Raw genomic sequence first — 13,620 nt, 5'->3', positions numbered from 1 at the left:
CGTCAGCCTGTGGACTGAAAGGTCCCAGGTTCGATTCTGGTCAAGGGCATGTACCTTGGTTGCAGGCACATCCCCAGTAGGGGGTGTGCAGGAGGCAGCTGATCGATGTTTCTCTCTCATCGATGTTTCTAACTCTATCCCTCTCCCTTCCTCTCTGTAAAAAAATCAATAAAATATATTTTAAAAAATAAACAAATAAAAATTAAAAAAACCTATGAACAAATTCCTATGCGCACTGCGGGCCCGGGACGAGTCGGCTGCTAAGCAGGACAGGCAGCGGCACCCGGCGGGCCAGATAAATGTCCTAGGCAGGCTGCATGTGTCCCGCGGGCCGTAGTTTGAGGACGCCTGCTTTACACAGTTCTTGGTTAATACCTCAGTTAACACCTTAACAAAAATCAATAGTCAATTAACTGGTATTCGAGGTTAAGAGGTCACCGTAAAAGAACAGGAAAAAAGCTGAAGGAACTTTATATATTAATTGGGATCTTGGTTCTGCTGCTGAAATAAATGTAAAAATCTGGGTAGGTAATAGGACTGGTGTGGTATCTGAAACCACAATCACCAAGGGCTCAGACTCCTTTTATCTTGTTGGTTCACTGTCCTTAATAAGCTTCCATTTTGCTTCAGTCTTTGCTCTCATGTCTGCATTCCTATCAGTGGGAAGAAAGAAAGAGGAGCAAAGAGAGGGCATACTGCTTTCCTTTAGGCTGGAAATTGTACACACAACTTTTATGTATATCACGTTGACCAGAACTTAGTCATATGGTTATATCAAGTTGTAAGGAAGACCAGTAAATATGCCTAGCCCAAATTTTATAATGGCAGAAGGGTACAATGGTTATTTGGGGACAACTAGCAGGCTGTCGTAGTTTACCCCTATATCCACAGAAATAGCCCTGTTTATTACCTATATAAGAGCACTCCTTCCCTCATCCTAATAGATAGCTTCCAAATCTCATTTAGTCCTTGTATCCAGCTCCAAGTCCAGGGTCACTTGGTGATGTGCAGTCCTCTCCATAAGGTCCAGGTGTGCTCTTTTGGACCAGGTGCCTTATGGTCTGGTTCCTAAAAACTAAAAGGCAAGTTAATCTGCATTCCCCATGCCCATCTCCATACACATATCATTATACAGGCATATCTCAGAGATATTGTGAGTTTGGTTTCAGATCACTACAGTAAAGGAAATATTGCAATAAATTTACACAAGTTTTTTGGTTTCCCAGTGCATATGTTTATACTGCAGCCTGGTAAGTATGCAATAGCATTATATCTTTTAAAAAAGCACAAGGGTATACCTTAATTTTAAATACTTTATTGCTAAAAAAATTGCTAACCATTATCTGAACTTTTAGTGGGTCATAATCTTTTTGCTGGTAGAGGATCTTGCCTTCAATTTGTAAAAAAAAGTGCTGTGCGAAGTGCAGTAAAATGAGGTATGCCTGTACATTGCTGGAGTAGGAACAGGAGATTCACAATAAAAACTTACATTTAGAATAGACAGAATAGGAAACTGGAAGAGTCACTGGTCTGTGGCAGCAATAAAATATTGCTAGGCAGGGGAGTAAGTTCTTTATTTTTTGTTGATTTGAGAGAGAGGGAGGGAGAGATAGAAGACATCAGTGATGAGAGAGAATCATTGATCAGCTGCCTCCTGCATGTCCCCCGCAATGGAGATTGAGCCCGCAACCCGAATCAAACTGGGGACCCGTCAGTCTGTAGGACACACTCTATCCACTTAGCAAAACCAGCCAGGGCAGGGGAGTAAATTCTTGATTAGCCTATGTAGCAATCTCTGTTCTTTCCTCTGAGAGAAATCCTTGTTCATTGTATTCCATATGACTCCTGGCTTTGTCCTGTGGTAGGTTTCCTTTGTTATCTTTCAAGGCTATAGCTGAAGGTTTTGAAAACTGTTCTTCTTTGTAGCCTGTTTCATGCTGGTGCTGTTTTGGAAGAAGTGTCTATAGAAATCTAGAAGTTTCTTTAAAGGTAGAACAAGCAGGTTTTTATAGGGTCCAGAAAGAATTTGGACTAGTATTTTGGTTTTGTTTGTTTGATCATTTTAAGAAAACTTTTAAATTTTGGAATAATTTTAGATTTACAGAAAAGTTACGGAGATGAAATGGAGTGTTCCTATATATCCCTCACCCAGTTTCCCCTAATACTAATATCCAAGTTTTCACAAACTGCTTTTCCATTTACCTCTTATCGTTGCCTCAGTTTGATAGTTAGAAGCAATTGCATTTCTTTGGTGGGGGGCGGGTTGTTTAGTGAAGTACGGAAAACAAATCCCTTAAGGAAACCAAAATAACAGTAATAGAATATTATTAGGGATAGCCCTAAGTACTGCTATGGAAAACACCTAAATTGGCATGGAAGAGAGGATACAAAAATGGGGTTAGAGGGAATTTGGGTGGAGCATCTAATTTGTTTGCTACAGGCTTTATTCATAATGGTTCTCCTAAAGTAAACACCTTTAATTAAAGCATGAGCATTTATCTGAATATAAGTTTAGGTATTTAGGAATGATAGAGGGGGAAATGGGGCTTAAGAAATTTTAACTTTGTGTTCATGAAATTAAAATAATTTAATCACTATAAATGTTGTTAGTAAGTGATGTTGACACTTAGTAAATAGTATTTCAAATCCGTAGACTATAAAAGAACATTTTGGGTTTTATTTCTTTGTTTTACTTTTTTCACAAATTTATTCAGCAAACATTTGTTTTAAACATCCATTTTTCATATACATAAATATACATATATATTTTGGTCAAACAATATTGCCACTATGTGATATTGCTTACATTGTTATACATGTTCCTCTTGCTAATCTGTGTTCTATTTCTTGTGAGGTTTTTTTTTTAATCCTCACCCAAGGATATGTTTATTGACTTTTTTTTTTTTTAGAGAGGATGGGAAAGAGAGAAACATCTATGTGAGAGAGAAACATTGGTTGCCTCCTGTATGCTCCCCAACTGGGGATTGAATCTGGAACCTAGATATGTGCCCTGATGGGTAATTGAACCCACAACTTTTGTGGTGTATGGGACGATGCTCCAACCAACTGAGCCACCTGGCCAGGGCTGGATTTTGTTTGTTTGTTTGTTTATTTGTTTGCCTCCATAAGTAAACTATAAGCAATTTGAGGACAAGGTTACTATTCCCATATGGTCTAAAAATGTCTAAAATATACTACATATATGACAACATTTTCTGATTTTAAGAATGAATATTTTTATATAAACATGGCAAAAGTAAAAAAAAAGCATCAGTGAGCCAATTATATTAGCTGTTATCTGTTGAGTACCAACTGTATGCTTCGGGTTATTCAGTGGTAAACATACTGCCGCAAAACTTTAGAGTCACCTGTGTTTCTGTCTTACTCTGAAATAGAATCACACTGAGATAAGATTATAAATCAGTCCAATTCCTCTTCTATACACAGGTCTTTGAATATTTGAGACATACTCATTCATTCCTTCAACAAACCGTTATGTTTACTTTTTAAACCTATTTAGTATCAAGCTCGAATAGTTTACTTCTTAATTGATTCTTTTGGTCTTTTAGTAGCTAAATCATTTAATCTGCTCTTGCTTTTGACTAAGAAAACCTGTATAATCTTGCTGTCTCTGGTTTGACTTTTGTAAAAATAAAATGCTCCTTCATTTTTGCTTAATTAATAGGGTTATGGATTGGTTGGTTTTTGGCTTGGTAAAGAAACCTTATTTTCATGATTCTCATTTGCTTAAGTCTCTGACCTTTTGAGGCTTTAACACTTTGTAGCATAACTTCCAAGCAAATTCATGAATTCAGCACTTGAAATGTAAATTGTTAATGACAACTATTTAAAATTAAGAATTATACTTTACATGCCTACATATATTGAATTAAATTATTGACTATAGGAACAACAAAGCTATGACAGATCCCTCAAGAAAGTATTTAACCAGCAGTAGAGAGAAGCAGCTGAGTTTGAAACAGTCGGAAGAGAATAGGACATCAGGTAAGTATTTGGTCTTTATATAAGACTAGAGGCCCAGTGCACGAAATTCATGCCCGGGGAGGGGGGGGTGCGTGTCCCTCAGCACAGCCTGCACCCTCTCCAATCTGGGACCCCTCGAGGGATGTCCGACTGCCCGTTTAGGCCCGATCCCACCAGGCATCCCCTCTCACAATCCAGGACTGCTGGCTCCCAACTGCTCGCCTGCCTGCCTGCCTGATTACCCCTAATTGCTTCTGCCTGCCAGCCTGATCACCCCCTAACCACTCCCCTGCCAGCCTGTTTTCCCCTAACTGCCCTCCCCTGCCAGCCTGTTTTCCCCTAACTGCCCTCCCCTGCAGGCCTGGTCACCCCTAACTGCCCTACCCTGCAGGCCTGGTCTCCCCCAACTGCTCTCCCCTGCAGGCCTGGGTCCCCCCCAAACTGCCCTCCCCTGCAGGCCTGGTCCCCTCCAACTGCTCTCCCCTGCAGGCCTGGGTCCCTCCCAACTGCCTTTCCCTGCAGGCCTGGTTGCCCCCAACTTCCCTCCTCTGCCAGCTTGGTCACCCCTAACTGCCCTCCCCTGCAGGCTTGATCGCCCCCAACTGCCCTCCCCTGCTGGCCTGGTCCCCCCCAACTGCTCTCCCCTGCAGGCCTGGTCCCTCCCAACTGCCCTCCCTTGCTGGCCATCTTGTGGTGGCCATCTTGTGTCCACATGGGGGCAGGATCTTTGACCACATGGGGGCAGCCATCTTGTGTGTTGGAGTGATGGTCAGTCTGCATATTAGCTAGGATAGAGGCCTGGTGCATGGGTGGGGGCCAGCTGGTTTGCCCTGAAGGGTGTCCTGGATCAGGGTGGGGGTTCCCTTGGGGCGTGGGGCGGCCTGAGCGAGAAGCCTGTGGTGGTTTGCAGGCCGGCCACGCCCCCTGGTGACCCAAGTGGAGGCCCTGGTATCTGGGGTTTATTTATCTTCTACAATTGAAACTTTGTAGCCTGGAGTGGAGCCAAGCCTTCTGCTTGCTCTGTGGCGACAGCCATTTCTCTTGGCATTTATGTATCTTCTATAATTGAAACTTTGTAGCCTTAAGCAGAGGCCTGGGCGGGCCAGGGTGTGCAGAAAGCTTGGCTTCCTCCATCGCCAGGGGCAACCCTAACCACCTGCTCTTTCCAGCTCTGTGGCTGCCGCCATTTCTGTTTGGATTTATGTATCTTCTATCATTGAAACTTTGTAGCCTTGAGTGGAGGCCTAGGCCGGCAAGGGCAGGCAGAAAGCTTGGCTTCCTCCATTACTGGGGAAACCCAAGCCTCCCTCGTGCTCTCTGTGGCTGTAGCCATCTTGGTTGGGTTTATTTGTATATTTGCTCCTGATTGGCTGGTGGGTGTGGCTTGTGGTTGTAGCAGAGTGATGGTTAATTTGCATATTACTCTTTTATTAGATAGGATAGTCATTTATTATATAATATACTTTATAGACTAGAAGTAAAACCCTAAATTGGGACATACCCCTCTGTTACTTAGGAATACTCTGTAATTCAGTACTAGTTATTGGGCACCAATTTGTATCCAGTACTCTGCTAAAATACTTTTAAAGTATTAGAAATATAAGGGACCTTTTATTCTATTTACAAAGAGTCTAGACTTTACCTTCATCCCTATTTAACTGCCTAGAATTAAACTCTCATTATCAAGGTACCTGGACCATAGAATGAATTCAAGGAGTTAAAGTGATTGAAATTAAAGTTCATCAGTGTTGCCATTTACTATAAGTTCTATAAGATCTTGAATTTATTGCCTAAAGCAGTGGTCGGCAAACTGTGGATCGTGAGCCGCATGCCACAGTTTGCTGCTCTGTTGATTAATGAGTTTGCCGACCATTGACCTAGACTTTCTATTCCAATAATTACAGGCTGTTGTTGTTCCTTGTGATTAAGCCCCTATCCCAGTGGTGGGCAAACTCATTAGTCAACAAAGCGGCAAACCGCGGCTCGCGAGCCACATGTGGCTCACGAGCCGCAGTTTGCTGACCACTGGCCTAAAGCAATTGCTTAATCTCACCTTGTACCCTGTTTTACAAAATCTAAAAGTTAGATTGTCTATTAATTTTCGTTATTATTTCCTACACTTAGCCAATCTCTATGATCTTCTGAACTATGTAGATTTGAATATTATGTCAACTTGAAATTAAATTGAAGCAAACTAAAATTTGGCATGATTTTGATAAATTGAGAGTTTAAGGGAATTAATTTGATCAAGACTCTAGAAATGATCTTTTAGCCTTTCAGAGTTGTGACTTTGGACTCCTACAGAAAGAAGTATCACAAATATACTTCTTACCTGTGAAATAATAATACATTATATAAACTCCATTTACTAGTTTTAAGCTTTATGATCAACCTATAGATAGAAAATACTTGAAGGTGTAATAAGCTTTAACAATGTTGAAGTTAAGATACATCTTGCAAAAGTTGATGTGGAAGAGGAGAGAGAAGGAAGTAAGTGGTTAAGTGATAAGAAGGTTCGTGGAACAAAATGTAGAAGTTTTAAGTGTGTTAAAGTTACAAAGTTAATCAGTACAACTAAAATAGCACAACTAATAATTGGTTGGAAGGAAGTACATAAGAGTAGGGGTGATGTAAATGAGAAATTTCTAATTTTTCCTAATAGGGAGTCAGTTGATACTGTTCAAAATGAATAAGTCAAAAAGGTTTTGGAGCTTTAGGGCAGGAGAGTATTCTTAGCTATTATAATCTTTTACACAGTATTTGATCTTTTAACATTTACCTAACTTTGATGAAAAGAAAGGGAGAAAAGAGTTAAATATAAATAGGCTCAGTGCATAATTTTATTATTGATTGGACTTTAATGGTTGATTTAGGAATTAAATTGTTCCTGTGTTTCTTCGTTCTATAGGACTTTTACCTTTGCAGTCATCATCCTTTTATGGTAGCAGATCTGGATCCAAGGACTACTCTTCTGGTAATACTAATCTAGACAGGTATGCATTGGTTATATGCTCTGTAAAAAACCTGAAGAGCTCTCTTCTTCAGAATATTTTTTTAAAATATATTTTTATTGATTTTAGAGAGGAAGGGAGAGTGGGAGAGAGATAGAAACATCAGTGATGAGAGAGAAAATCATTGATTGGCTGCCTTCTGCATGCTCCCTACTGGGGATTGAGCCTGCAACCTGGACATGTGCTCTTGACCAGAATCGAACCTGGGACTCTCCAGTCCAGCAGTCGCCAACCTTTCAGACCTTACGGATCACCAGTGGTCCACGAACCACCGGTTGCCGACCATTGCTCCTGTCCGTAGACTGATGCTCTATCCACGGAGCCAAACCAGCTAGGACTTCTTCAGATATTGAATGATGGGATAACCTATGCGTGAATACCCTTTATCCCCTCTCACATCAACTTGTAAGATGTACCTTAATTTCAGCATTAAGGTTTATTACATCATTAAGTATACTCTAAATGAATACACTAATTTAAAATAACAAAGTTGATGAAAATCATTAACTCTTGACATTTTAGTTAGAAAGTACTCTACAAATGTTTTAGTTAAAGCTCTTCTTTTTTACATTTTTTAGTAAATGAATAAACTGAGTTCTAGGAAAATTTGTACTGAGGCCACAGGTTGTGACTGGCAATATGATCAGATCCTGGATCAGTGAATTCTCCATCATCCTAAATTATGAAAATATTAAGATCTCAACAGACTGCCTTTGTTGCCTGTGTATTTTTTAAGGTAACAACCAAAAGTTAAGGCAAATCTTTTTAAAAAAACAAGTTTCACATTATTGGAAAAGGCTAGTCAAAAGTTTAATTGTGGTCTATAACTGTAGATTACACTTTTTGAGATTTATTGGATATAAGTATATAAGACAACTGCTAAGCACTTGTCAGGAAGGTGTGACTACAGAATGTAGCACAGAAGAGCAATGGTAAATGTAAAAAGTGACGGTAATGGTGTTGTATAATAAATATGGTATATAATGAATGACCTATTAAGTCACATTTTGGTTTTTACTGGAAATTCAAAGTGGTAAAAAACATCTTGGTTATTTATAGAAAATGATTAAGGTAAAGTAAAGAATTTGATAATGTATATTCCATATAATAAAAGCCTAATATGCTAAGTGTTCAGTTGTCTGGTTGGCCATTCAACTAATCAAAGCGTAATATGCTAATGATATGATAAGGCTGCTCAATTGCTCTCTATCACGTGCACTGACCACCAGGGGGCAGACAGTCGACTGGTCAACCAGTCACTATGATGTGCACTCACCACCAAGAGGCAGACGCTTCCACTGGTAAGTTAGCTTGCTGCTGGGCTCCGGCCGATTGTGACTGAGTGAGATGGGCCAGACATGCCCTGGAGCCCTCCCATAGTCCCTCCCCAGCTGGCCAACCTCCCACGTCCCTCCCTGGCCCCAGTCGTGCACCGGTGGGGTCCCTTGGCCTGACCTGCGCCCATTTGCAATCCAGGATCCCTCAGGTGATGTTGGAGAGCCAGTTTTGGCCCAATCCTGCAGGCCAGGCCGAGGAACCCCACTGGTGCACGAATTTGTGCACCAGGCCTCTAGTTTAGGTATATAAGACTTTGGGTGGTATCTGTCAAGCACTTTGAGTGCACTGGTAACTAAGTCATTTGAATTTAAGAGAGAGGAAGCTTGATTTATTTCTGTTTATTAGAAGGATCGTAAGGAAATCTTAAGTTTTAAAAAAAATCTACATTTGGTTTACAAATGATTTATTAATACAATACAAATTTCTTCTCAAAGTAATGGAATAAGCATTTCATTGCACATAGCAATGATTGGGGGGAGTGATTTTTTAAAATGCAAAGCTGCATTAAAAAGATAAGGTGAAAATTTCCAGATTAGTGAGAAAACTAATATTGAGTAAAGGCTGACTCCATAAGACACATGGAAAACAGACAGGAGTCAAGTATTTACGGTTGGGTCTTCAAAATTAACATGAGGTTGGAAACTGAACAAGACCCCAGACCACAACTTGGTTTCTTATATGAAGCTACATGAAGGTGGGTATCTACAAACTGCTCTCTAGTAAGCCAAAACAAAACCATAAATATGCTGCTTGCCTGATGCTCCTTTGGGCAGAGAGAAAATACACAGAAATGGGAATTGCAGTGATTAGTATCTGCTTTCGTGTTACCTTCATAGGGCAAGAATTCTAAACCCCTAACAAAGTCCTACACAGATTAGAGGTCCAGACCGAGGCAACTACTGAGTAGGTCAGGCATGATCATGGAATGCACCAGAGAAGAGATGATGAATGTAAATGAAATTAGGAGAGTTATGTTGGTCTCCATGGTCTATCTTCCATGTCTTAATAGCATTTGGCGGCGGGGGCGGGGGGTAGACTAAGAAGAATAAAAGTAAGGGATTTGTCAAAGACATGATAGATGAAAATGATGAAAGTCCACACATGGAAAAACTACCTCAACAAATGTTAACAGCAAATATTTAAAAAATAAAAAATAAAAATTCACATTGTAGAATATAATGGGTAAAGAAATTTTAAAAGCTACCAGAAGAAAATTTTATCTATGAAGGTAAAACAGACTGACATTAGCAACAATGGGAACAGAAGACACTGAAGTAATAGCATCAAATAATTCTACCAGTATACCCAGCTAAATTGTAATTGAAGAATGCAGACAAGTAATGCTATTTTTAGATAATACAAAGAGAATTTATTCAGCAAAAAGAAAACTGAACCGAAGGAGTGAAAGTGAGAAATACTGTTGAGCAAAATAATTTTAAAAGTGAATTTTAACATCAAAATACTTTTAAAATTTATTCTTTTGTATAACTAATAAATACATATAGTAGAAACTTAAAAGTTGTAGAGTGCATACAGTGAAAAGTAAATAGTAAATCTCCCTTTGTTTCCTAACTTCTAGTTGTACATTTCCTCTTTCCAGAGGGCAAGTACTTGAGTATTTTTTCAGGGTTATTCATAAAATATTAGTAAGAGGAAATACAGAAGTGGGGAAGAATACAGGGAAATTAAAATGTTTTAAGTTCCTTTTCTTATTTGAGAAGAGGCCGCAGTTAAGTTAGACATATTAAACAGTTAAAGATGACTTCCTTTTCTGGCCAAGGTGGAGTAACAGGAACCAGACTGTCCTCCTTCATGAAACAATTAAGAACCAGAACAAATCATATGAAACAATGGATCTTCAGACATTGGAAATGAGGCAGTGAAGTATATTGATCCCTGAGAGATGGGAAACAAATAAAATTAGCCTTATGACTGCTCCAGCTTCCTTTCTAGAGAAAGTTCTCAGGCTGCCACACAGAGGGGGAATTAGGCAGAGCCCGTGCTCTTCCTGAGTTCAGGAAATGGAGCTAAGAATCCAGAGAGGTCAAAGCACCTAGAATTCACAAGGTACCAGAGGGCAGAGCTGTACAGAGAAAGGATTGCAGAGATCTGCAGAGGGTTCACTTTGAGTATGCAATTGGGTGCCAACCATTTTATGCAGGTGAGAAATCTAGCCAAGGCTAGAGAAAGAACTACCCAAGAGGATCTAAGGGAATAATACTAGGGAGTTCACATAAAGCCAGGCATAGTTCCTATTCTAAATAGCAGTTTGAATGCTAAGGAAGGTTTTACCTTATTAGTGATGAAAACTATCCGTAATTGCTGCTCTGGTCCCACATAACAAACCTTGAAAGCAAGGCCCCAAAAGATCAAACTGTTTCCAGGTAACCTAACCACATCCCAGAACGAAATTCAAGCATGTTTATAGTCCTGGACACTGAAGTGTGGCTGGTTCAATTCCTGGTCAAGGACACGTACCTGGGTTGCAGGTTCAATCCCCTGCACTAGTTGGGGTGTGTGCAGGAGGCAACCAATCAATGTGTATCACATTGTTTTTCTTTCTCTCTCTCTCTCTCTCTCTCTCTCTCTCTCTCTCTCTCTCTCTCTCTCCCTCCCTCCCCCTCCCCTCCCCCTCTCTCCTCCCCGCTTCTACTCTCTCTAAAAATCAATGGAAAAAGCCCTAACCGGTTTGCCTCGGTGGATAGAGTGTCAGCCTGTGGACTCAAGGGTCCCAGGTTCAATTCCGGTCAAGGGCATGTACCTTGGTTGCGGGCACATACCCAGTAGGGAGTGTGCAGGAGGCAGCTGATCGATGTTTCTCTCTCATCACTGTTTCTAACTCTCTATCCCTCTCCCTTCCTCTCTGTAAAAAATCAATAAAATATGTTTTAAAAAATAAAAAATAAAAATCAATGGAAAAAATATCCTCGGGTGAAGATTAACAACACCACCAAAAAGAATGTTTATAGAAGTCTAAAATATCCACCGCCCAGCAAAATAAAGTTCACAATGTTTGCCACCTGAGAAAACATTACTAGACATACTAATAAGCAGGTAAACACAACTCATAAGGAAGAGAAAAATGAATAAGTACTGACTCAGAAATTATACAGATAGAATTAGTTGGCAAGGATATTAAAACAGTTATTAACCCAAATCAGTAAATGTATTATATATAAATATACTAAATGCTTCAATGAAAGAAATAAACTGGATTTTTTTAAAAATCCTCACCTAAGGATACTTTTTTCATTGATTTTCAGAGACAAGGGAAGGTGGTGGGGGAGAGAGAAACATCAACCGGGAATCAAACCCGAGACACTGGTCCACAGGCCATTGTGCTAACCACTGAATACCGGCCAGGGCAATAAACTGGATTTTTTCATTAATATATCTTTATTGATTTCAGAAAGTAAGGGAGATGGGGATGGAGATAGAAACATCAGTGATGAGAGAGAATCACTGATCACCTGCCTCCTGCACGCCCCCACTGGGTATCAAGCCCACAACTGGGGCATGTGCCCTTGACCGGAATCGAACCCAGGACCCTTCAGTCTGAAGGCCGACGCTCCATCCACTGAGCCAAACCAGGGAGGGCTAAACTGGATTTTTAAGGAGGAATAATCTATTTGCTATTTTAAAAAGAAACAACTGCAATGAAAGATGCAGAAAGGTTGAGAGAGAAAGAATGGAAACAAATATACCTTGCATTGTCCAAACTACAGTATTTAGGAGTGCATTGAAAGGATAAAACTAAAGTAGTTAGTGATAACTTTTAGGGTAGAGGAATAGGGTTGTGTTTGGGAAGAAGCATTTAGGGTATTTTGACATGAATGATTGTTACATAGGTATTTACTTTATAAAGATTGCTAAGCTTGCCCGGCCGGCGTAGCTCAGTGGTTGAATGTCGACCTATGAACCAGAAGGTCATGGTTCGATTCCGGTGAGGGGGGCTGCGGGGTTGTGGGGTTTATCCCCAGTGTGGGGTGTGCAAGAGGCAGCCTACCAATGATTCTCTCTCATCATTGATGTTCCCGTCTCCCCCTCTCCCTTCCTCTCTGAAATCAGTAAAATTTGAAAAATTGTTGAGCTCTACATTTCACTTTTTAAAAAATTAATAAACCTTATTTTTTTAGAGTAGTTTTAGGTTCATAATAAAATTGAGCAAAAAGTGCAGAGTGTTCTTACAAACCTCCTGTCCCCACACACATGCAACTTCCCTCACAATTGACACAGTGGTACACATTTCATTTTTATACACTTTTTTGTAAAGTATTCTATTTCATGTTTGTTTTGTTTTTTAATACTCACCCAATGATATTTTTCCTTTGCTTTTTAGAGAGAGTGGAAGAGAGAGGGAAAGACAGAAATATCAATGTGAGAGAAACACATCAATTGGTTGCCTCCTGCACACGCGCTGACCAGGGGCCAGGATGGGGATCAGGAGCCAGCAACTGAAGTACATGCCCTTAATGGATATCGAACCCGGGACCTTTCAGTCCTCAGGCTCTATCCACTGAGCCAAACCGACTAAGGCACACATTTTTTTTTTTTACAATAAAACCAAACAGTGGCTAACAGATACCAGACAATAAGTTGTTTGGAGACAATCAGTTTTTCCTTATAAAAAAAGCAAATCATGTTCCTACTTCACAACATACAAGTAAATAAACATCCAAGCAGATTAAAGACCAAAATAGGAGGGAAAACAGGTGTTAAAACTTTTAAGGAAAATATTGGAAAACATTTCTATGACCTTATGCTATAGAATGAGTCTTAAACAAGACACATCATTTGAAACTATAAGAGAAAAATGATAAATTTGACTATGCAAAACCCTGAAACTTAGAATATCTAATAGACAAAGGACTAGCAGAATATAGAATGTGTAAAAAACTACAAATCTTTAAGAACCCAATATAAAACCCAAGGGTGCACAAAAAGAAATTTAGAGAAGAGTAAACAATTATAAAAATATATTCTACTTCAGTAGTAATCAAGAAAATAAAATAACAATGAGAGATCATGTGTCACTTATTAAATTGGTAATAATGTAATGGAGACCATGTGAAGAAATGGAAATCACTACTGTTGGAACTATAAGTTGGTACAGTCTTTTTGGAAAAAATCACACTATCTAGAAAAATTGAGAAATACTAATATTTTCACTTCTCAGCATATAAACTGGAAGAAGTTCTCAGGAGATTGGGTAAGAATATTGGTTATGTAATTTTTTGTAATACTGGAAAAAGTTAACTGTCCAAATGTTTTCAGACTAGGCAAACTA

The 13,620-nt window shown here is 39.6% G+C and overlaps 1 protein-coding gene across 2 annotated transcripts in view; it reads left to right on the top strand.

Moving 5' to 3' along the window:
• The window catches only part of USP37 (ubiquitin specific peptidase 37), a 72,254-nt gene that overhangs the window by 19,655 nt on the left and 38,979 nt on the right, over window positions 1–13,620 (top strand). For both annotated transcript variants that reach the window (XM_080669413.1, XM_080669412.1), the window contains exons 8-9: window positions 3,908–4,005; window positions 6,893–6,977. In XM_080669413.1, the coding sequence (XP_080525539.1) occupies window positions 3,908–4,005; window positions 6,893–6,977 (183 nt within the window). The remainder of the gene's footprint in view (window positions 1–3,907; window positions 4,006–6,892; window positions 6,978–13,620) is intronic.

Source organism: Plecotus auritus, assembly GCF_963455305.1.
Source record: "Plecotus auritus genome assembly, chromosome: 5".
Taxonomy (NCBI): Eukaryota; Metazoa; Chordata; class Mammalia; order Chiroptera; family Vespertilionidae; genus Plecotus; species Plecotus auritus.
Note: the sequence above shows the minus strand (reverse complement) of the source record. Positions and strands in the feature narration are given on the sequence as shown.